This window comes from Staurois parvus, unplaced genomic scaffold, assembly GCF_062004578.1.
Source record: "Staurois parvus isolate SC_StPar_1 unplaced genomic scaffold, SC_StPar_1.0 ptg000715l, whole genome shotgun sequence".
Lineage (NCBI taxonomy): Eukaryota > Metazoa > Chordata > Amphibia > Anura > Ranidae > Staurois > Staurois parvus.
The window spans coordinates 10,207,469-10,233,588 of record NW_028318511.1 but is presented as its reverse complement, the minus strand read 5'-3'; the positions used below and the strand labels follow the sequence as shown (position 1 = coordinate 10,233,588).

The 26,120-nt window shown below is 39.9% G+C and overlaps 1 protein-coding gene across 1 annotated transcript in view; it reads left to right on the top strand.

Moving 5' to 3' along the window:
- The window catches only part of LRRC56 (leucine rich repeat containing 56), a 94,469-nt gene extending 69,050 nt beyond the window's left edge, over positions 1-25,419 (top strand). Inside the window, exons 12-14 of the mRNA XM_089653595.1 lie at positions 1,589-1,773; positions 12,004-12,316; positions 16,267-25,419. Of these exons, the coding sequence (XP_089509721.1) occupies positions 1,589-1,773; positions 12,004-12,316; positions 16,267-16,453 (685 nt within the window). The 3' untranslated portion in view covers positions 16,454-25,419. The remainder of the gene's footprint in view (positions 1-1,588; positions 1,774-12,003; positions 12,317-16,266) is intronic.
- The last annotated feature ends 701 nt before the right edge of the window (positions 25,420-26,120 follow it).

Below are 26,120 nucleotides of genomic sequence, written 5' to 3'. Positions count from 1 at the left end.
TTGTATAAGCACTGTTTCTGAGAACTGCTGTACATCTGTGTTGCATGGAGTCAACCAACTTCTGGCACCTGTGAACAGATATTCCAGCCCAGGATGATTGGACTACATTCCACAGTTCTTCTCTATTTCTTGGTTTTGCCTCAGAAACTGCATTTTTGATGTCACCCCACAAGTTTTCTATTGGATTAAGATCCGGGGATTGGGCTGGCCACTCCATAACGTCAATCTTGTTGGTCTGGAACCAAGATGTTGCACGTTTACTGGTGTGTTTGGGGTCGTTGTCTTGTTGGAACACCCATTTCAAGGGCATTTCCTCTTCAGCATAAGGCAGCATGACCTCTTCAAGTATTCTAATGTATTCAAACTAATCCATGATCCCTGGTATGCGATAAATAGTCCCAACACTGTAGTATGCAAGTTGTGAGGCCACTGGTACCTTATATCAAGTGTCATCTCTGAAATGGAGTGATCTTTTTCTAGAGTCCTCAAGAAACAACAAAGAAAAAAAAAAAAATTAATGTCTGATTCAACTAGATATGTACCTGAATTTTTAAATCGCAATAGTAACGAATTTCAACAAAAAACACATCCGAATTCAAATTTGAAAATGAATTTGAATTAAAAAATGAATTTGAATTTGAAATGGAAACATATTGCTATAAATATAGTAAGGTATTAAAGTGAAATAAGATGATAATTCCTACTTAGGCTTCTATATAGAATAGAATAATAAAGAATGGAATAAATCAGAATAAAATATGGAATAAATCAGAATAAAATATAAAAGAATAGAATATAAAAATTTTATAGAAAAGAGGATAGAATAAAATAGAATAGAAAATCAAGAAACAGAATAAAATAGAAAATAATAATGTATAAAATAAAATAATAGAATAGAAAAAAATAGATTAGAATAAAATGAATATAGCCATCATCTGAAATTCGAATTTTGAATTTGAAATTCAAAACCGAATGCTAAATTGATTTGAAAAGAACGAATATAAGCAACAAATCCAAATATACTAAACACATTCCAAAACAAATCATTCTAATGAATATGACAAAACAAAATTAATAACTTAATGAGCAAATCTCAAAGGAAACACATTTTTCTGTCATACACATCTCTAGATTCAACCCCACCATATTCACTCATTTTTGTCTCAGTGGAGGGAGATCCCTTTACTGAACTCCTCAACAAACATAAGGATTCAGGGGCTGATTCATGCCACAATGTTCCTCCATAGCTGTCTCTAGGGGGAAGGGTCTCTTTATTGAGCCCATTCACAGACATAGGAAATCAGTAGCCGATTTAAACCAGTTTACCCTGATTTGTCTTTGGTAGAGAGATTTATTTGCTGTAATCTTCAATACACAGTGTATACTGAAAAAAATACATTATATTAGCCATTTTGGAACATAGATCAGCCGGCCTATACTGTTAGCCTCTTTGGAACTCAACCAGGTTGTCGTTTCAGGTTTTCATTCTTCTGCTTTGTTAAAGAAGCAGTAGATAAAGTTGGTAGGACCCTACACTTTTTGAACTAGGGCCAAAACAACATTGTGACTCTGAATTGATGTTTTTCAGGCAGTTGAAGCGGATTCAGGATCAACGTGCTCCTCAGGTTCTTGTTATAACACATAGTGATGAAGAGGAAGAGGACAGTTTGTCTTCTAGCAGTGAAGATGTAGAACTAGAAGACTCCTGGGACTCACAATGTCCAATAAGAGTCACTCCAGATACCTCAAGTCCATCACCTCGGTCACCTGCAAGTGAGAAATATTGCAAATTGCTATTGTTTTTCCATGGACAAATGCTAATAAATAACAGCCCAAAATAACTGTTTTATATAAATTTTTACTGTAAACAGTCATTGTGATTATCTGTAGGTTATCTGGTCAGACGTAGTCATGTCAATCTTCATATATGATATGAATATGAGAACTGCTTCTTTTTCTTACATACATAGCTGACACCAGCAACTGGACTGCTCCAAAATCTTATGAAAAGCCAGATAGCATCCCTACTCAACCAGTTCTGGGCTGAACATGTCTATGCCCAATTCCTAAAGAAGGGAGTCTTTAAAACCCCTGAAACCATTCTACATTACAAGAACACACATTTCTTTACACTCTTTTGATCTGCTGATTCCTCCTTTGGCACACTACGTTCTCTTCAGTCACAGATTGTTCCCAGGTGGTTTATGAGTACCTATGACATGAGAACAGTCTTTATGCTTGTTAGGGTCTGTATAGACAGGCTTTTATTCACATCAAATAAGTTTTGCATTCATGTACATGTCTATAGGTATGCAAAACACATTTATAGCAAGTCAAATGCAGGTCAGAAGAAGGTCCACTGCAGGTCAGACCTGTCATTTAATTTTGAATCTTAAAAGCATCTCAAAATGATGCTATTGACACAAACCCAAGGCCATTGAACTAGACCCTAATTCTATTTGTGAAAAGTAAAATAATTTAATCTACTTCAAGATTCAGTGTCACCTTCTTCCATTCCATATTTTCATACTTTTATTGAAACAGTATTGCACTGTTTTGCTGAGTAAAGAGTTTTTTCAAGCAAGCTTTTTGTCCTTTATGTGGCAGTGCACATCATATTTATAGATTTGCTAGGCATTCTCCTATTTGGGAGTATCTTCTTAGGGTAATGCCACAAAGGTGTTTTATGATTTTCATATTTTTATCTGTCTGTAAATTGTAATGCTGAACGCCAAACAAAAAGCTACATACACAGATGAAATATATGAGAAAGCTTTTTTACCTCCGAAAGGATTTGTAATTCTCTCCATACATTTCTGAGGTTTACATTCTGCCATGCTACACAGCACTGTCTGGCAGGGGAGAAGATTTTCCTCTGCTACAGTCTAGTAACACCAACAGGCCTTGTCCCTCCAGGAGCTTGTCACTAGAGAGTGAAAGGAGATGCAGCAAACTGAAAAGCTCACCCCTCTGTCGCTCTGCTTTCTTCAACACAGTGTGCAGGCGCTGACCAATCAGAATCACTGTGGTCTGTCCCGGAAGAGCTGCACAGAGGGATTCAAATCCCTGGACTGCAAAACTGGCTGAGTGGGCACTGACAGCTCAGGATCCCTGTGCAACCCACTGGGGTGGGGGGTAGGGTGTAGGGTGTACGGTGTTAGTTGATCTGTACAGAAAAAATGTAAAGGTGAACTAACACTTTAAGGATGTATTAATGAATGCAAAGCTTCATTAATGTGTGTCTTGTATGTCTGCCTGGAGTTCAGCCTTAAATAAAGGCCAAATGAAAAGTTACATTACTTGATATAAAGAATGTAATATTACCTTTAAAAATAATAGAAACTTTCCTATCTGGTCTTTGATATAACCTTGAAATAAAACTAAAGTTAGAAAATAAAAAATTCCAAACAGGTAGTCTTTATTGCAGAAGAGGAATGCAGCGTCTCTTCTTCAATAAAATACACATACCTGCCTGTTCGCAATACCCTGTAGAATGTACACGTTGCTGTGCAAGCACAGCTCAGCTTGCGCCCCAGCACACTGCCTGTGTGCCAGGATGATATCACTCCCATGCATGTAAGAGTGACGTCATCCCACGCTGGCCAATCAAGATGGTCAAAGACCAGCACCCAAAAGAAAGCGAAGAAGATGCCAGTGTAAGTATCTTTACTAATCACATGTGCAGCACCATAGCAACTGCAGATCAAACATACTAAGATGTCCGCGTCCTTGGCTGTAAATGATATTAGGGTTTTCTGTTTTTTTTAATTTAAATATTTATTCATTTTCCATATAAAATACATGTTCCATAATTACTCTCACATAACATACAAAACCATCAGTTATATCCCTTTCTAGCATTATTCCCATTACCACCCCACCCCCTCCTATCTAATACCCCCTCCCACTCTGAAACCTACCCCCCCCCCAAAAAAAAAATAAAACCACCCACTCTGCAATTCTCCATTACATCTTTTCCTAAGTAAGGGGTACTTTCACACATCCCACTCTACTGCTTCATATATTTCACCTTAGGTACAAAGTCTTCCCATTTTCCCCACCTCCTATAATATAACCCCATCTTGTCTTCTTGCATATATTACAGTTTTTCCATCCTACATATCTGATTCACTCTTTCCGCCCAATCCTCTTCTCTCGGCACCTCTGAACTATGCCAGAACTTAGGTACCAAACCCTTTGCCGCATTTAGATAATACCATATACCCAAATCCTTGTATTTGTTCATTGATAGCTCTGTACTATGTAATAGACACAACTCTGGATCCAATCCTATCTTTATCCCAGAGATTATCCCAATTAAGCGAACCATTGTCTCCCAAAAACCTTGAATCTTTGGGCACGCCCACCATATGTGATGTAACGTACCTATCTTTCCACACCCCGCCAACACTCTGTTGCATTCTCCCCACTCATCTTAAACACTTATAATTTACCTCCACCTCTTTCATGCTTACATTCTCGTGTGTTAGTCTATATATTTTCCTCTGTTTGTCTTCATCTATCTCTATTCCCAAATCCCTTTCCCATTTTGCTGTGTAAATTGGCTTTGTGTGTGTGTCCAACTCAGTGAGAATCTTATAAACTTTTGCCGTGCCCTGTTTCCCATCTCCACGTGATTCCAACAACCTCTCAAACAAATTCCAATCCTTTCTCAATCTCAAAGGTTTCAGAAGATTCCCAACAAAGTATTTTAATTGGTGATATCTCCACTCATCTATCTTAATGAAAAGTTCCCTTTTATCCTTTTTCAAGTCCTTAAGTGTTCTCAAGTCCTGCCCTTCCATAATATCCCTCAATTGAATATCCTCCTTTTTAAACCATTTTCCTGTGCTCTCTTCCCTACCTGGAGGGAAATACTCTGTGTTCCTCAGTGACATTACTTCATAAGCTTGTGCAGTTTATCCCAAACCCTTAAAACATTTAATGTATAAACACTCGTGGTATCTTTTAATCCTCTATATTTTGCTGGTACCCATATGATTTTACTCAAGTTAACTCGGCTTAGTTCATTTTCAATTTTAACCCACCTTTTCCCCTCTGGATTATGTGTCCAGTCATAAATTCTTGCAAGAACTGCTGCTCTATAATACCTCTTGAAATCTGGTACTCCCAATCCTTCTTTCTCTTTATTTCTACTCAACAAATCATAAGATATTTTAGTTTTTTTATTTTTCCATATAAATCTTGTTAACATCTTTTTAATTACCTTAAAAAAAACCTCCGGAAGTCTAATTGGGATCATCTGGAATTTATATAGGATTTTAGGTACAATTACCATTTTTATCAGATTTATGCGACCTATCCAAGACGGGTTACCTCCTCCCAATTTCTTTAGTTCCTCCTTAATCTCATGTAATTTAACTTCTACAAGTTTGTATTTGAAGCCGTGAGTTTAACCCCTAGATATTTTATCTCTCTATCCTTCCATATAAAAGGGAATTCTTTTTATATCTTTTTCTTTTTCACTATTTGGAAGATTTTACATTTTAAGATCTCAGTTATTTGTTGGGTTGATTTTCAAATTTGATAGCTCCCCATAATCCTTCATTAAATTTGGGAGTGTTATCCTAGGATTTCCCACATAGAACAACAGGTCGTCCGCAAAGGCTGCCACTTTATGTTCAATTCCCCCTATCTGTATTCCTTTTATGTCCATATTTTTCCTAATTGTTGCCAGTAAAGGTTCCAATGACAATACATACAACAATGGGGACAGTGGGCATCCCTGTCTTGTTCCATTTGACATCTCAATAGGTTCCGACCTCTCCGTTAACCAAAATACCCGCTGAGGGCTCTCTATACAATTTTCCTATCCACTCTCTCATTCTAACTCCCAATCCTAGAGTCTCCAGAATGTCCATCATAAAGCTCCAATCTACTCTATCGAATGCCTTTTCAGCATCGATTGAAAGCACCACCGCCGAAGTTTTCCCCTTCCTAGCTTTCTGGATAAGCAACAAAGTTCTCAACCCATTGTCTCTACCCTCCCTCCCTGGTACAAATCCCACCTGGTCCCCCTGGATCCATTCTGGCATTAGATCTTTCAACCTATTTGCTAAAACCTTTGCATATAACTTAGTGTCTATGTTCAAAAGTGAGATTGGTCTATAGCTAGAGCACTGAGAAGCATCCTTCCCTTCCTTTTGAATAAGCACCACATGGGCCTGTAAAGATTCTCACCTCATCTCCATCTCCCCACCTAGGGCGTTCATATATTTCTTAAATTTTGGTATTAACAATTCACTATATTTTTTATAGTACCTCACAGTATAACCATCTGGGCCTGGGCTTTTCCCCGTCATGGTACTTTTTAATGCTATTCTTATTTCCTCCTGCGTAATTTCTAAATCAAGGGAATTCAGTTGATCTTCACTTAACATAGTCCAGCGTTTTTTAGATATATCCTTCTTTTTTCTCTACTCGCATTTCCACTTTTATTTACTGAATCCTGGGAAGTAATATTATACAGCTTGCTATAATATTCCTTAAACACCTTGGCGATCTCATTAGTAGAATAAACCATTTCTCCCTTGGGGTTTCTTATTTTTTCTATATAATTCCTGTTTTTCTTTTTCCTCAAGGCTCTCATCAAATATTTTCCTGGTCTATCTACCCATCTATACCTCTCACTTGCCACTTTATTAAAAACTCTTCTCTCCTCTTCCATCAGTATCTCTAGTTCTTCTTTCTTTTTTGTTACCTTCTGTCTTATCTCTTTTGTTATTCTATTTTTATGTATCTGCTCCAGGTCAAATATTTCTTTTAACAGCCCAGTAAATTTCTCTCTTCTTTCCCTTTTCTTTTTTGCCCCAGACGCAATCAATATACCTCTTATGTAGGCCTTGTGGGACTCCCATACTGTAGCTACCGACACTTCTCCTGTCTCATTCTCCTGGAAAAATCTTTCAATCTCTTCCCTAATCTTCTGATCAATCTCCTGATCCAGGAGAAGAGCCTCATTCAACTTCCATCCTATACCACCTGTCACCTGCCTCCCCCACCCTAATTTCAATGTAACAGGGGCATGGTCTGAGAGAGACATTGCCTCTATCTCTACTTTAGCCACTCTCTCAATAAGTTGATGGTCCACCAATATATAGTCCAGTCTCGAGTACATCTCGTGTGCATTAGAGAAGAAGGTATAGTCTCTCTCTTTTCCATGTATTATTCTCCAAATATCCACCAGTTGGCACTCATGCATCACCTTCTTTAAAGTTCTTAGAGACCTACCTCCCTCTCGCACAGAAGAGGTCGTATCCATTTGTGAATCCATACAGAAATTCAAGTCCCCTGCCACTATCAAGTGCCCCTTTTTGAAGGCCATCAATTTTCTTAAAACACCTTTCAAATATACAGACAATAATAATATGCAGTGCTAATTGCCAAAATAAAAATCAAATACATAATTATAAATTAAGGACAACAAAACGTGAAGTTTATGTAAGATAAACGTGACTTCTGTGATGTATCAACAGATGATAAAGCAGAATTTTCGTGACTCTTGTGGTAATGAGACCAGGTGTGGATTGCACTAACCAGATGCATAAGGAGATTATGCATGGAGTATTTAAGACCTACTCCTGGTGCTCTGGATGTGAGACACTGAAAGGGTGGTCGTCATCTTATATCTTGCCACTAGATGTCATGTATCCCAAATCAAATGGAAAAGGCTCTGTGGATAACAGCATCAGCCACCAGAGAGATCATCCAAATCGTCAGACAGCAATGAGCAGGAAACATAAGCACCTTCAAGAAGCCCGGGCTCCTATAATAAAAAGAGAGCCACAGTCCAGAAGCATTGATAGTGTAGTATATTTTATTGATCAATAGAGCAATCAAAACAAAAACACACTTACAGCTTTCAAAAGATAACCGCCAGCTGTCCTAAACTGGCCATGCGGTGTGTGGTACTATCTGGGGGGAACCTCCCTGACACGTTTCGTGTAATGTACACGTTTTCAAAAGGGCACCAGGAGTAGGTCTTAAATACTCCATGCATAATCTCCTTATGCATCCGGTTAGTGCAATCTACACCTGGTCTCATTACCACAAGAGTCACGAAAATTCTGCTTTATCATCTGTTGATGCATCACAGAAGTCATGTTTATCCTACATGAACTTCACGTTTTTGTTGTCCTTAATTTATAATTATGTATTTGATTTTTATTTTGGCAATTAGCGCTGCATATTATTATTGTCTGTTTCTTAATTGAAATTCCAGAGGTTTACTTCCTATGCCAGTCGCTAGCCTTCTTTTCTTCTTTGTTTTCTTTATTGACATCTAGCGCTTGTTTTTTATTTCTTTTGAAAACGTGTACATTACACGAAACGCGTCAGGGTGCCCCCCAGATAATCTATTTCTCTTTCCTCCAACTCAAGCCTTATGTTTTTTGCAAACCCTATTGCTACTCCCTTAGCTCTCTTAATTGGGGAATCTGCATAAAACCATGTTGGATATTTTCTAGAATTCAACTTAATATTTGACTTAATCTCAAGATGTGTCTCCTGTAAAAAGACCACCGAAGCTTCTCTATGTTGCAACTCCTTGAATAGCTTAAATCTTTTCCCAGGACAATTCAACCCATTTACATTAAATGGTATAAACTGTAGATCTTCCATACTTCTTGTATCTCTTCTTTTCTCCTCAATTTCCTCTTTTCCACCCTCCGTTCCCTTGTACTTCCTTTCCTTATGCAGAGTGTTAACTTTAATACCCCCTCTCCATTACCTCCCACCCACCCTCCCCTGTTACTCCAATCCCACACCCCTCCCCTGCCAATACCCACCCCCCCCCTCTACCCCTCCCGTTTTTAGGCCTCTAATTTGCCTATTAATCATTTGTGGGCCTATACCCACCCTTGATTGAACCTTAGGGCTAAACTCCACTCATGAACGGCACTCCCTCCCTCCAACCACCCCAATTACCCTCCGTCTATCAGTTTATTTCTATTAACTTTATTTTTCACGGTGCCTGAGGAAGAAGAAGAAGAAAAAAAAAAAAAAAAAACCATACCTCTCTACTCCTCCTCATTTCCCCCGTTCTAAAAGTCTGCCAAGCCTCCTTTCCCCTAAAATTCATTTCTCCCTCTTCTTCCCACCCACTAATAACTGTAATTCCAGTCTATCACAGAAGTCTTTCAGGTCCTCTGGAAATCTCAGATACGCTGTAACACCTTTCTTCCATCCGATTAAACACGCTGGGTTACCCCACCTATAGTGTACATTCAGTTCTCTCATCTGCTCTAGCAGGGGTTTCAAAGATCTCCTTCTCCACAAAGTCTCAGGCGATAAGTCCGCAAAGATCTGAATGTTCATTTCTCCATACTTAATGACTGTGTTTCCTTTGATCCTTCTCCAAATCTCCTCCTTATCCCCATACTTGTGCAGTTGAGCAATTGTATCTCTTGGTTTTTCCTTCTCCTTTCCTTGGTGAAACTTTCCTGATCTATAGACACCCTCCAACTTGACTAACTCTGTTTCAGGTCTGTCCAGAATGGAGTTACAAATTTTACAAACTGTTTTTCTCAATTCTCCTCCTTTAAAGATTTCTGGGATTCTTCGTATCCTAAGGTTGCATCTCCTATCCCTTTTTTCTTGTACTTCCATCTTATACAGCAATTTTTTCTGAGTGTTCCCAATAGTAGAAATCCTTTTTTCTAAATCTGAGATATTTTGGGTATGATTTTTAACTTTTCCCTCCATTTCTTCCACTCTCAGTAACAAATGCCCCAAATCCTGTCGTATGGTTGTCATTTCTTGATTTAAGGCTTTTTCCAGGTTTTTGAACATTTCTGCCATTTCTCTTTTATTCGGTACTTGTAACTCATTTTCCAGGCCCTTTCTTTCTATGTTTTCTGACATTTGTTGGCTACTACTATTCAGGCCCAACGATAATCTAGGGCTGTTTTCCAGGCTAATTTCCATTTCCCTTTTCACTTCCACCTTGGGACCTTTCTGGAGTCACATTTCCCTGGGACGTATATTTTTTAATCGTACCCGTCTGGGACCCTTTAAGTCCGCTTCCTTCAGCGACCTTCTTCTTCATCTCTTCTGTGTAGCTGTTTCTCCTTAATCAACCTAAAGGGAGACTTTAGGATATATATTAGGGTGCCTTCCTTTCCTCTTCTCTTCCAGAGCCAGTAACCTCTTACCTTTTTCCAAAGTCTTAAATCCCCCTGGGAATCCCCCTGCTCTCCTTTTTAAATACACATCCCACAGTCCAAGACACCATACTTTCAAATTTTGCTATCGACCTGGGCCGTCTTCACTCACCCTCCTTCATGAACTTCTCCTGTGAGCTGGCCCCAGACCACGGCTGTCTGCCTCTCTCTCCCGGAATGTGTCCCAAGGAGATTCCTTCAGGGTCCCTGCAGTCCCCTGCCATCTGTCGATGGATGTTCGACTGCTGCCTCCGCTGCCTCTGCTGCCTGGCGGGTTAGGGATTAGACCGGCATCTCCCTCTCCTCTCTGAGCGCCGTCCGGCTTCTCCCCTTCCCAATGCTCCTTTGCGGGTGACCACATGGTCACGCCGCGTCACTCCATCACCTCAGCAACCCCACCGCCGTCTCTTGGATCGCCGAGGGATCGTCTCCTGGGAATCGGGGCCCGCTTCCTCTTCTGCCCCTCTCCCAGCTCCAGCATCTCACGGCTAAGGCTCAGCTAACCCAGGTAGGGCTCCACGCACCGTTACATGTGGGTTCTCAGGGTGGTTCTATGGAGGTGGCCGAAGAGCACTCACAGCGTGCTCTTCTGCGCTGCCATGCTCAGGCTTCGCCCCCCTGGTTGATGATATTAGGGTTTAGTTCCGCTTTAAAAAACATTTGAAACCGATCAAAAGATGCACACCCACTATTAAGTCAGCCATAGATTGATCAAATCTCGGCTGGTTCAGGATGGTTCAAGATTCGATCCATCTATGGACAGGCTGGTGTTACTGAAGTCGATCCATTAATCGACTTCAGTTTAACCAGCTTGTCTGACTTTTTTTTTTCATGTGATCACTGCAGTGATCATTGTGTTCTGCCAGCAGGGAAGGCTCCCCACCAGCAGAACACAATAGCACCACGGGAGAGATTCAGTCAGTTTTGATGGGGGAATCAAGCAATTCTCTTTCCTTCCACCAGTCCAGGGGTGGACTGACTATTTGGAAACTCTGGCACTGCCCGAGGGTCCGGGGTCAGTAGGGGGCCCCATTAGATGCCCCTGGTACCTTTTTCATATGCTTTTTTGAGTTTGGGCAAGGACACAGGTGCTCCATGATCCCCTATTGCCCGGGGGCCCCATGAGTTGTCAGTCCGCCCCTGCACCAGTGGTAAAGAAATTGCATGATCTATGGCCTGCTTTAGTTTTCCTGTATTCGATCAGAATTGTGTATTCCTGTATTTGTACAGAATCGTCATTGTTGAGTAAAACAGATGGAAAAATGTGTGGAACCACTAGACCCATTCTGAGGACTCGTTTCCACTTTCACATGAACTGCTACTTCACCTGATAATTGCTTGAGATGCTCAGGTTATCTATTTGGAACAACCCCCCATCCCCCCCAAAAAAAATGGGTGGAATGTGTCAGATTTGGCTTTTTCTCCACTTTTTGTGGCATACCAATACAAACAGAAGAAATAAATGTGAATTCCTAAACATTTGTAATTGCGACAGTTTTCTGGGTGAAGTGGTGCATTGTCTGACAGAAATGCAGGGGTGCCAATATTGTTGGCTATGACTGTATGCATGTTATTGACATTTTTTATGGTATTTTCCAAAAAATTATAAATGTTAATGCAGCTTTAACAGCTTCAAACAGTTTCTGACAATTTGTTAACACTGTTAACAATGAAGAAAAAAGTAGATCTTGTTCAACGCCTTTGATCAGATTTCTGCTGTAATATTTTCTTGCAAATTAAAATCTGATTACATTGTGGTAGTAGCAGTAAACGTCACATTGCAGAAGCAGGGACTAATGCTGTTTGCTTCTTGTCTGATTAGGCCAGCTTGGAGAGACGACTTTGCAGGATGCTCCACTTCTGCCATCCCCTCCTATTACACCATGCCCACCATCATCCGCCACTGGAAATTCACGCCTTAACAAGGGAGTAGATATACGAGCCAAACGTTTACTCCGAAGTCCCAGTCAGATTAAAAGCCTTACCCCCAGGACAGTGGAAGCAAACGCATACTTAGCAGATGAGTCGTTCCTGCTTACAGATGACAAAAGCATTAGGACCCTGGTCCAAGCACATACGATGGAAGGTGGAAGGCCTGGTTCTGGATACTCATCAGCAGCTCATATATCCTCCAGGTTAGTGTTCAAATGGTTGAGTGACCATTATTTATTCACCACTTCAAGTCCGAACACTTTCACCCCCTTCTAGTCCAGTCCAATTTTCAGCTTTCGGCGCTATCACACTTTGAATGACAATTGCACGGTCATGCAACACTGTACCCGTATGAATTTTTTAGCATTTTTTGAGATAGATAAAACTTTATTTTGGTGGTATTTATTCATCACTGGGATTTTTATTTTTTTGCTATATAAATGAAAAAGTCCAAACATTTTTTTAAAAAAGTGATTTTTCTTCTACAATTTTGCAAATAAATCTTTCTTGATAAATCTTGGCCAAAATGTATTCAGCTCTCTTTTTAGTACAAAAAACCCCAAATTAGTTTATAACCAAAAATTTTAATTTTTCAAAACGTTTTTTACATTTTTATTTTTTTTTATATTATTTGTTTTTTTTTTGTTTTTTTTTTAACATACTGTCACCCTAGCAGTACAGTGTCGCCATAGTGACACTGTACTACTTGTGGGGGGGTGATGAAGATTTTTTTTTTACACTGATTGCTTTTACACCCATAAAGGCTGTAAAAGCAATAATTTCTCCTTCTCTCTGGCTGCATTCCTGCAGCCATTGAGAAATGCTGTGCGAGCTGTGATTGGTCACAGCTTGTCACATGGTACAAGACTGTTGTGAATAGCCTTGTACCATGTGACCTCTGTGATCATTCACAGATTTCACAAGTAGTAAGCAATGATCTCAGGAAGTGACATCTTGTTTACTATTATTCATGTGATCACTGATTGGCCAATCAGTGATCACTGATTGGCCAATCAGTGATCATATGAATTGGGGCCTCACACAGAGGTCCCATACAGCGATCTGTGTTCTGTTGTGTCCGGAGGACACAGCATGCACCGTACATGGTGCCGCGCGCTCCCAGGGAGCACGCACAGGCAATAGATGCAGGGGGGATGTTTAGAAATATGGAAAACATGGGCTGGACAGGAAGAGGTGAAGTGTCTATACTGCCAAAATGTTTATTTTAGTGTTTGATAGAGTACAGAGGGGCTAAAATACTTCCTCAACCAAAGTTCTGGGACCCCAATCTTCCCAGAAGATATCCACGTAGAATGGGATAAATTAGCAGAGAAACAGATGGGACTTTAAGTGTGCCAAAAAATGAGGAGACACAGCATTGTGAAGATGGCATTTTAATCATACTTTGTAATAAAATTGATTTCAGTTTTATATATTGTGGTTTGCTGTATCCCCCCATTTTTGTGAATGGATAGACAACAATCTGTTAGAAACTGAATTCAGCAAAGAAAATACCTGCTGTGTGAAGGCAATGCAAGCATTATATAAAAAAATGTATGAGCTGAGTATCTTTAGGTGAGCTCAGTTAAACTGTATGTATAGCTACTTTTTTTATGTTTTGATTGAGTAGGGATTACCTTCACCCTCTCTATTTGTCCTAGTGACCATTGTCCTTAAGAAAGAGAATGTGATGTGGAATCTGAAATTTTACAGTTGTCACCAGAACTTGGTAGAGAGAAAATCTTCCAACTGGGACACCTGTTCGGGTGACAACTGCCTAAGACAGATATTCCCTGGCTTTGGAGAAGCTTCCTCTCACAACCTGTTGTGTCTCCAGGACAGAAAACATTTTAGGATTATCAATTCTGAAATGTGTGAAATAAGCATGCAGTACTACTCCCCATTGAGGCACCATCCCAAATATACAGTTGTGTCCAAAATTATTCAACCCCCACTGAAATTGAGTGTTTTGGCCAGTTTGACATTGCTTTTGATCATTCAGTCATCTTGCTTACATTTACATTAAAGAGGCACTTGTAGGTCAGACAAATATAACATAACAGTTATAATGAAATAACCACAAATGTCTTTTCTGTGCTCACAGCATTATCAGTTTTATTCAACCCCCAAGTGACATTCAATCTTAGTACTTAGTACAGCATCCTTTTACAGTTATAACAGCTTTTAAACGTGAAGCATAGCTTGACACAAGTGTCTTGCAGCGATCTACGGGTATCTTCGCCCATTCTTCATGGGCAAAGGCCTCCAGTTCAGTCACATTCTTAGGCTTGCGCACTGCAACTGCTTTCTTTAAGTCCCACCAGAGGTTCTCAATCGGATTTAAGTCTGGTGACTGCGATGGCCACTCCAAAATGTTCCAGCCTTTCCTCTGCAACCATGCTCTAGTGGACTTGGAGGTATGCTTGGGATCATTGTCCTGTTGAAAGGTCCAACGTCTCCCAAGCCTCAGGTGTGTGACGGACTGCATCACGTTTCCATCCAATATCTCCTGGTACTGAAGAGAATTCATGGTACCTTGCACACGCTGAAGCTTCCCTGTACCTGCAGAAGCAAAACAGCCCCAAAGCATGATTGACCCTCCACCATGCTTCACAGTAGGCAAGGTGTTCTTTTCATCATAGGCCTTGTTCTTCCTCCTCCAAACATAGCGTTGATCCATGGGCCCAAACAGTTCTAATTTTGTTTCATCAGTCCACAGAACACTATCCCACAACTTTTGTGGTTTGTCCACATGGCTTTTGGCATACTGCAGTCGACTCTTCTTATTCTTTGGAGACAGCAAGGGGGTACGCCTGGGAGTTCTGGCACGGAGGCCTTCATTACGCAGTGTGCGTCTTATTGTCTGGGCTGAAACTTCTGTACCCACATCTGACAAATCTTTTCTCAGTTCCTCAGCAGTCACACGGGGACTTCTCTCCACTCTACGCTTCAGGTAGCGCACAGCAGTCGAAGTCAGCATCTTCTTTCTGCCACGACCAGGTAGCGTTTCAACAGTGCCCTTTGCCTTGAATTTGCGAATGATGCTTCCTAAGGTGTCTCTTGGTATGTTTAACATCTTTGCAATCTTCTTATAGCCATTGCCCTTCCTGTGAAGAGAAATCACCTCTTCTCTTGTCTTCCTGGACCATTCTCTTGCCTTCACCATGTTTGTAACCACACCAGTAAATGTCTAGAAGGAGCTGAGTATCACAGTCATTTTAAAGCTGCCTAATTGGTGCTTATTATGCTTGATTGCTGCTCGGTGACATCCACAGGTGTTTTCAATACCTGATGGAAAGCACCTGTATGAACCTCTGTTCTTCAGAGTGGTAGTCTTTAAGGGGTTGAATAATTGTGGCAATGAAGAAACCACATAAGAACCATTTACTACTGTATTACATAAACAATTGATGTCATTTTAGTTGCATTTGGGTAGTTACAACGTCCTTGTAGGATTTGATTCTGAATACAATTCCAAATGTACACTATAGTCCCTAAACCCCTTTACAGCATTGGGGGTTGAATAATTTTGGACACAACTGTATATACACAATCAAAGTTCTGGGATCCCAAACTTCCCGAAAGATATCTGGGGTAGAAAAGGATAAATTCCCAGAGATAAAGGAGTCCTAACACAACCCACCAAGTTGCTGTCTTATGTATCTGCAAGTAACAGGCTCACCATAGTTTTAAGGTGTTTCTGATGGTATATATTAATATACAAAGATGCATTAGAGTATCCAAACATTGATTTTGTCTAATATTGTTTTTAATTTTCCACCATGATTCCAAAACTACCCCCACAGCAGGCCATTTACATGTCACTAGACCACCACTTCCTCCATGGCATAGAGTCATGGCAGTACCAAGTGTCTGAAAATATCTGCTGGATGTCAGGGATCCAAATACAATAAATAAATAACATAAAATTAAAGCAGCCATACTGTACAGGGCATTGTAATTCAAGTTACTTATCTCTACACTTTAAAAGTGTATACACAGGCATGTTATTAGCATGTAAAGTTCCTGTCTATAGTGCAGAGTAGAGTTCAAGAATCCATAGTTTCAGGTCTCTATCACTTCAGCATATACATAAGTCTTCTATTGTATCATATAATTGTTGTGTTTCTGTTGATATGTTCTTGTTGTTTAGGTCTACAGTCGAAAGAAATAGTCCGACATTCATTACCTCCCATCAACCAGTCATCCGTTCCATTAGTAAAATGCCAGAGAGACCATCACCACCACATATTATTGGTCCTGTTACATCTAAGGGCATCCTGCAAAGATTGCCAAATAGACCAACCCTTCTAACAGCCAGCAAAACTTCGAACACATAAGATGGCTTATGATGAATGGGAGAGGTGGTTATCTCCGCTTTGCTGACCACAGACTCTCGCTGCCGTATTGGGATATTTATCATGATATAGAAATGTGGATTTTTCCTCTTCTTGCTTTTACATACAAGATAGGAACTTTGAAGATTCCAAACAAATGTAATAACAATATTCAGTGATCGTTAATAATGATCTTCCAAGGAAAATGCTCTTATGTTGGCTTGTTTGTTTCACTTGTTACACTAAAAGACATTTGTCTTCGTATGGGAAACACTTCAACAATGCAATAAGAAATCTTAATGCTTTATGGAATGTTAACTAAATGGAATTTTATACATATGGATTGTTGATCACATAGTTACTCCATATTGTCACGTTTTCTTTCTTCTGTGTACTTTTAGGAACAGGATCTAAATGCCAAATTGTAAATTAGTGACTGACAGACATCCAGACTATAAGTAACAATGTGGTAGTGAAGAGATGGCTATATTGTTGTCAGTGGATGACAAAGTGCTCCTAAAGGCTCAAGGTTTTTTTTTCTTCATGCATTCTATGCATGAAGGTAAAAACCCTTCTCTGAACAGCATCCCCCCAGCCCCCCTAATACTCCCCTATGCCCCCTCTCGATCCAGCGATTTGCACTGGAGTCTCAGCTGTCCCGGGACTCCTTCTCCTCATTGGCTGAGACAAAAGCAGGAGTCATTGACTCTCACTGCTGTCAATCACAGCCAGTGAGCCAATGAGAAGTTAGAGGAACAGGACCAAGCCGTGACTCCGTGTGTGAATGGACACACGCGCAGCGGGTGCACCGATAGCAAGCTGCTTGCTATGGGGGCACTAGTCAGGACAGAGGTGTCAGGAGCTCCGGCGGAAGACCCGAGAAGAGGAAGATCCAGGCTGCTCTATGCAAAACCACTGCACACAGCAGGTAAGTATAGGCATGTTTGCTATTTAAAAAAAAAGTCTTTAGAATCACCTTTAAATCTCTTTCCAAAGACTGCTAAGTGAAATCTAAAGAAATGTATTTATATTACTGAAGTGCATATAGTTGAAACTTTCCCCTTAGCCCTTTACATAGACACTTTAGCCTACCAGTATATTTATGACTGAGGAAAGTAAAAACAGTAAGCCTGCACAGAAAATATCGACTGTTTTCTGACAGCATCCTTGGTGGGATTCAGACACAGAACCCTGACACTGCCAGGCAAGATGGTTAACAATGAGGCCTTTGAAAAGTATAAAATAATATTTTGGCTCAAAGAAAGCCAATTTTGTAGTCTTATCATGTAATTGATTTTACAGTATGAACCATTATCATATTTAGAAAAATTATGTACTTGTATGTTCCAATATTCAACAGAAGAAAAAAGCAAATACCACACACTATGGGGGGATTTACTAAAACTGGGGCAGCTGTGCATAGCAGCCAATCAGCTACCAGGTTTTATTGTCAAAGCTTAAAGCGGAGCTCCACCTAGAAGGGAAAGTTCCACTTTAATGCTTTGTCCCCCACTCCCCATTAAGGATTGGCACCTTTGAGGAGCGGGTACCCGAATTTGACAGGTTCCCACTTCCGCTGCGATCGCCTAGGCGATCGGAAGCGGATGTTGTCCTCCCCCCTCCCTCCTCATAGTCTTTTGGGACACATGACAGGTCCCAGAAGACTACGGGGCCATTCACAAAGCGCAGCTCTTCTTGTGCATGCGCAGTTGGTACCCGGCTGTGAAGCCACAAGCTGTCATAGCCAGGTGCCCACACTAAAGATTCCAGCTCCAGGGAGAGAAGGGTTTCCATGAACCTATTTCAGTGCCTGAAGGCACACAGGGGTATAAACATATAGCACAAAGCAAGGCAAAATGTTCAGCCTAATTTTTGGCAAAAGTATACAAAACTCAATTTGATTCCAAAGAACTGGCCTAAGTATGTGTGATTTACACTCATGAGGGAAATGGAGGATTTAAGAAATAATTTTGTTTCTCCTGACAGAATTCCCTGTAACATCTTGGGAAATTACACTTGGAATATAATGTAATGCCAATCATTATATACCCTTGACACTTACAGTTTGGGAGTCTAGTTAGACTAAATATATAAGTATGATTACCATTATAAATAGAAATGTTTTGTTATCAAGAATAAATAACACTCTTCGTCTCATTATCAGAAATCTAGGAACATGTTGAATGTGGGAAAAAAAGAAATCTACATATGTTGCACCATGGCTGTGATACCTCTCTCATTCTTTTTTCAGGTTTCTGTGTTGCTATTGTTAGGATATTTTTGTGTGGTTTGACAGGGGCCATAGCTGTTCCATGTGCAGGAGGTATTTAATTTAATGTAATCAAGACTGTGAATATGTTCTGTCTCCTTAGAGAGGATGTTAGGCAAACTGCTTTCTTTATACCAATCTATCCTCCCTGTGTTCTAGCAATCTGAACTGTGGAGAAACTGCCAGCGATTTTGCAAAGATATTGTCAGCAATGCAATCATTTCAAGGTGTTAGCTATTCTTGAACATTTGTTAGCAGGTTGTCTGTCATTTAAACATGCTAATCCTCTGAGGGTACCTCTTACTGAGATTTAGCTGGCAATTCCAAATGCATTTAAAACCTGTACACCAATTATTGAATTAAACGTTTGAAAGTTTAAACAAGCATGCAACTGATGATGTCAGAGCAAAGTCGAATCTGCTAAATCAAATATTTGTTTCTAGTAAGTCACTCAGAAAGTATAAAAACTGCCAACTGAATATTTCTGTGCATCCAGGTTGCTTTAAAATTTCAAACATAAGTTTAGATTATCTCAAGGAAAGTCTTTGGAAACTTTCACCATTAATAGAATGTCTTTCCTCTGTATTTATTATGTAAGAAAGTTGTACATTTGAAAAGCAAAGAAAAGGAAAAGGATTAGAGCAATGCATATACCATTATCTCAGGGAATCAGAGAAAAAGGCATGAGCAATTTTCCCTACGCTCCTGAGAGCTGAGACTGTCCTTGTGCTTTGTCAGTGGGCCAGTTTATGAAATTAAAGGATAAGTTCACCTTATGACAAAAAATAATAAATGCACATTTTTTTTGCAGTTAAAAAAAAAAAAGTGCATTTATTATTTTCTTGCAGCAGTTAGTGAAGTATTGCACCAGCAATCAGCAGATCACTGGTGCCATGCAGGTTGCCTGTACATCCCGTATAGCAAGCAGAAACACTGACAGGAAGAATTAATGGTGGCAGTTCATTGAGAACTACCAGCTGACATCCGCAGAGGCTGTCGGGACCTGTAGTCCATTCATTCACAGAACTCTGTGAATTTAGAAAATGAAGTGCTTTACAAAATGAAGGTAGATATTACAGTTACAATACAATTTGGTACAAGAGGAAACAAAGGGCCCTGCTCGTTAGAGCTTATGTGATTATGTACAGTATATGGGGGGGAAAAAAGCATATCCTGGCCCTCTGGACACTGAGACACCTGCATATCAGGCACGCTCAGTATAAAACTTCATTAACACTGAGGGTTTATTTAAAAAATGTATTGAAGTTGACAAGTAACAGGTAATCCAACACATTTCAGGGGAAATGCCTCCCTCTTCATCAGAGCTGCAATGGTGGAATTGATTGGAACAGACCTGGAACTGGGATGTTGTCATTATGAGGACCGTTAGATGCTGTCAAATTGCAGAGTAGCGGCATATGCTGACACCCTCAGTGGTGATGAACTTTTATACCAAGTGTGCCTCTAAACCTATAAAAAAAATTCTGTAGAGCACCCTTTCCATCCCTTATCCTCCCCCCCCGAGGATGTAGCCTACATGATTTCTATAAATACCAGACCACCCATCAGTCCAGCGCTGTCACACGCACACACATTGGATATCTTCTTATCAGGACCAGTTTCTTCCAAAGTTATAAGGTCCTGGACTCCCAAAGTTAGAGTTTTCAGAAAGAAAAAGATTGAGTATCTTACAATCTGTATATCGGTATATGTATAGATATAGTTTCTGGTCTCAGTTGGGTACTTTGGTTCTGGGTTCTGGTGTAATGAGAAAACTATCTTGCTCTACTCTAATTTCTGATTAGAATTTCTATTAAATCCACTGGACACCAGAATGGTGGGAACAACAAACTATACACCCAAAATATTACTATCTACTGGACGACACAGTAGTCCACAGTAAGCCTTCATTTTACATTCCATTCATAAAATGAAGTGTGGTGGCTTGCAGAGTTTTGTTTGTATAATGTTTCTTCTATACTGCAGCTTTACAACTGAGCCCCTTACTTTTTAAAGCATGCTGGGCTAGAAGACAAGAAAGACCAGCAGTACCTTCATGATTGCTGGTATGGTAGCCTGTGTAAACTGACTAATAAAAATAGTCCCATCTTTGCTAGGAGAGAAGATACAGTGTGTGTCCCTTTTCTGAGTGATTCTGAACACACCTACTACAAAAATTGAAATATGGTTATGTCATAATGCTAAGCTACATTTATTCAGAGGAAGCCTGTGCTGCAAGCAAAAAATGTTTGAGGTGCTGGCACTGTCTTACAGGGGAGATACATGCAGCAAGTAGATAACTGTTCTACATTTGTATAGCTAACCTGGCTACCTAAGAATTGGAGGTAGCTGGTCTGGAAGGGAGATAACCAGAATAGAAATGAAAAAATATTGCTTTTAACTAACAAAGTTGAGAATTAAAGGTCAGGAGATAAGGGGACTGGGCTAGAAGAACAGGGGTTAGGGATCGGGGTGAGAGGACTGTTGATTCTAGAATTTTTTTTAAAAATGGATGTTTTGTTGGAACAGAAGGTGCGAGAATCAACAGTGAATGGTCAGGAATTTCATTGAGAGAACAGGGTTAAATAAGATGGGAGGCAAACAGATGAAGGTATGGTGCCTCATGGGAGGAGCAGAGGCATTGGAGCAGCATTGTGAGATCAGGGTAAGGGAAAGCAAGAGGTAATAGAGCAGTTGGGACAGTTGTCTTGGGGAAGTTTGGGTGGAGTTTGACCACTATGGCTTCATTCTTTAAAGTGGAATTTTAGTCGGAAAATTAAGTCTGCTAGATCACTTCAGGATGGCCTCTTTTGCAGGTATAGCTATGTAAAACATTAAAAATAGGTATCTATACTGTTTAAAATCCAGTAATACTCTTCTCACCCTGCTCTGCACATGTTCAGTTGCTCTCTATTTTTCAGCAATGTCATAAATGTAGAGGCGGATCTGCTGACAGCCTAAAGATTTACTGCTGCTCAGGGGGTCTGGGCTGCAGCAAAATGGCAGCCTCCAGCAAGAAGAAACAAGAACAATGCTGCAGGCAACTTACAACACACACTAATTTTGGTAGCATAATTATTAATGTGGAATGTACAATATGTTCCCTGCTAAAGAACATTGTTTTATCAAGTTGTTATGGGTAAAATTCTGCTTTAAGTGAGAGTGTTTGCTATTTAGTATTGTGAAGTACATTTTTTACCCATTTTATACATATATGAAGTTTTCGGGGGGATGTTTGGCACCTGCACAATTTTATTAAAAAATCTTTCGATACTAAGCATAGTTAAATCACCTAATATTAACTAAATTGACCCCCTTTCCTACTTTGTTTAATGGCTTAATATTTCAGTCCACTCAAACTGATATTTTACATTAGACAGATATCAGGAAGTTTATGTACCCCCAAACTTTTTTATGTCTCTGATAAGATGTCTGCATCTAAATTTTCATATCTGTTTACCAAGGCAGCCATTACAAAGCAGTTCTCAGTCTCCGCTTTAAAAAATCCTTTTAGAGTGATAAATTCTGCAGCACGTGGACTAAACCTTCCCAGAAAAAAACAAAACAGTGATTGTTTCTTGCCTGTTTGCCTGTCAGTGCCTGATGTCTACATACATCTGAAATACCGGTTCTCCGTAGATTGAACCTTTAAACCCAGAAGACATGCCCATAGATTGTATTTTTATTTGCCTGAAGCTCTTTTCATATATTTTCTGTATATTGAGATTAGAAATGTAATTTTGCTGTGTTTGGATGTATTTTGATGAAATAACATTTAGATGTGATGTTACAGTGATAAAAAAAAGCAAGACAATCATATTTTTATACTATGAAAAATTTAGTTTGTATGAATAAAGCTATTTTTACATGATTTGTAAGAGTCTCATGGAATTCCAGTGGATTAAATGCCAGTGACAATTTAGCACATCAGTGGAAATAGGCTGCATCGTTAGAATCTACATCAAACATATACATATTTTCATTTGATTAAAGCAAAGGAGTAGGTGTGGGATACGGTCAACAATGGGCAGAGTGGACATGTCCTCTAGTTCCACTCCAGGTTCAGAGCCCAGTGACCTACAATATTGTTAACCCATCATCCCTTTATTACAGCTCCTCCATGTCTGAAAATCGCTTTCTCATGCTGTTTACAGATCTGTACCACCATAATTGTGCAATGAACCTCTTTATAACAGTTTGAGACCATGTCTGAGAAGAAATTAACATCATATGTAACATAATTTGCCAATCAGATATAAAAGACTTGTCATCAGAAACTTATAAAATTCAAAGGCTGATAAAGTGCTAATCAAGTGCTAATCAAGCCGCCAGAGGCAGACAGCAGATCTATCCACGTGCAGATGTCATGCACATGTGATGTATCCTGTACATACAGTTGTGTTCAAAATAATAGCAGTCAGACATCACTAACCTGATCAATCACTGTTTTTGGTAGAAATGATATTTCTACATGGCAAATAATTTACTAGCAGGTGTAGTAGAATAATAGAAATCTAACAGACCCAACGGTCATGACATGCATGCTGCTGATTCTGTGTAATTGAATCACTAATTGAAAGGGGCATGTTCAAAATAATAGCAGTGTGGAGTTCTATTAGTGAGGTCATTCATTCTTTGAAAAACAGGTGGCAATTATTGCCCTTATTTAAGGAAGGAAGGCAGCAAATGTTGTACATGCTGGTTACAGTGCATTTCTCTCTGAAATTCTGAGGAAAATGGGTCGTTCCAGACATTGTTCAGAAGAACAGCGTACCTTGATTAAAAAGTTGATTGGAGAGGGGAAAACATATAAAGAAGTGCAGAAAATGATAGGCTGCTCAGCTAAAATGATCGCAAATACTTTAAAATGGCAACAAAAACCTGAAAGACGTGGAAGAAAGCGAAAAAACTACCATTCGAATGGATAGAAGAATAGCCAAAATGGCACGGACTCAGCCAACAATCAGCTCCAGGAAGATCAAAGAAGGTCTAAAGTTACCTGTGAGTACTGTTACAATTAGAAGACGCCTATGTGAAGCCAAGCTATCTGCAAGAAGCCCCTGTAAAGTCTCACTGTTGAAAAAAAGACGTGCTGAAGAGGTTACAATTTGCCAAAGAGCACATTGACTGGCCTAAAGAGAAATGGCACAACATTTTGTGGACTTATGAAAGTAAGATTGGTTTTTTTGGGTCTAGTGGCTGGAGACAGTTTGTCAGACGACCCCCAAACACTGAATTCAAGCCACAGTACACTGTGAAGACAGTGAAGCATGGTTGCGCAAGCATCATGATATGGGGATGTTTCTCATACTACGGTGTTGGGCCTATTTATCGCATACCAGGGATCATGGATCAGTTTGAATACATCACAATACTTGAAGAGGTCATGCTGCCTTATGCTGAAGAGGAAATGCCCTTGAAATGGAGTGGCCAGCCCAATCCCCAGATCTTAATCCAATAGAAAACTTGTGGGGTGACATCAAAAATGCCGTTTCTGAGGCAAAACCAAGAAATAGAGAAGAACTGTGGAATGTAGTCCAATCATCCTGGGCTGGAATACCTGTTCACAGGTGCCAGAAGTTGGTTGACTCCATGCAACACAGATGTACAGCAGTTCTCAGAAACAGTGATTATACAACTAAATATTCATTAAGTGATTCAAAGGAAAGCAAAATCTTCAAACATTTTTCAGTTTATATAGTGAATGTTTGAGTTTGTAAAGAAGAATACAAACACTGCTATTTTTTTGAACAGTCTAATATTCACTTTTCTTAAATTTTTTTAGAGGAACAACACAAATTTGATATATTTTTCTTCAGGTTTTGATTTGGAATAGAATGTGTAGTGTTCCCAATACATTTGTGTGTATGGAAATAAAAGCTATTAGAAGGATTTTGAGCTTTATTCACTTTTTTCAACACACTGCTATTATTTTGAACACTACTGTATGTCCCACAGAATAATCTGGTTATCCCATCACAAAGGTAGAAGTAGAAAAGCCCACCATTGGACACTAATTGTAAGGTGTCAATAGAGTGCTTTAACGTCCAATGACTCTTCTGCGTCAGTCACTAAGATCATCCACGTATGGTTCCTATAATACACCATATAGCGGCAATCGCCCTCTGCGTGTGTCTTTCCCCGCTGGCCAGCTTTATTCTGTGGAACATATGTACAGGATGCATCACATGTGAATGACATCGGCACGTGGATAGATCTATAAAATCAAAGTGCAGCGCTAAACTTGAAATAAACTAATGTCCATTAAATTGGATATGCATAAATAAAATGAAGATAAATTATTCATAAAGTGACAGTCCATGCTAAGGTATCAATCACAGCTGTGAGTGGTTTCAATATTCAGTGATGTGCTCAAAGGTGTGGTCATTCATTGGCTTGATTTCATTGGGCACGAGTGGAGGTGGCCTTGTGTATGGATGTTCATCCATGACCATTTTTTGACCGCTGTGTGGATGCTGCTGCCCTATATTACCGCTCATGTTGACATTTAGGGCATAGGACTTCTTTGCCTCCAATCTTTCGGGGTCCTGAGGAAGCTAATAGGCGAACCGTGTCGACCTCTGGAGGACTTAGATGTCATAATACATAATGCTGTGATTTATTGGGCTGACTAGCCAAACACTGTTTTTATGGTAAATGTATGGAAGATGTGTTTCAATAAACATGTTTTATACAGTAACATGAGGTTGTCCATTTTTTGTACCAGTAAAGTCCCATTAGTATTTTGTGGTTTTTCATACGATATATTAGAGATGAGGTACCTTTGCAGTCTGGTTTATATGAAAAAAACACTAAAAATAAAACTGAAAATATGTACATGAATGGGAAAAGTGGTAAAATCACTACTGGTAAGACGTAACCCAAAATGTGCATCATGAGTTAAAGGAGAAGTAGGGCTAAAGATATTTTGGTTCTACTTCTCCTGTAGGTCACATGAGCAGACTTAGTTCTGTACTCCTGTGCCCCTTTTCCAGCTGACAGCAGGCTAAAGTACACTGTCGGCTGATGTCACTGATCCAATCCAGGCTATAGAGAGATCCTGTCTTTAAAGTTGGGGTCCACTCAGACGACTGGACTGACAGCTGGCTCCGCCTCTCAGCGAGCCTCTGGGAGACTAAGCCAGCCAATCTCTTCCCCCTCTCCTGCTGGCGTTCCAGTGAGCAGAGAGCTTGGGACTGACAGGCTCCCTGCAGACGGAAGTCCGAGAACTGGGTGATCAGTGATCACACAGTTCTCAATCTTAGAGCCGGAGGGGGACAGATGCAGCATCAGATCAATGCTGCGTCCAGCTGTGTGAATGTGTGTTTAACTGCTTCCCATCTGCCCTATAGCAGAAATACTGCTAAAGGTTGGCACGGGTGCACAAAATCACATGTATAT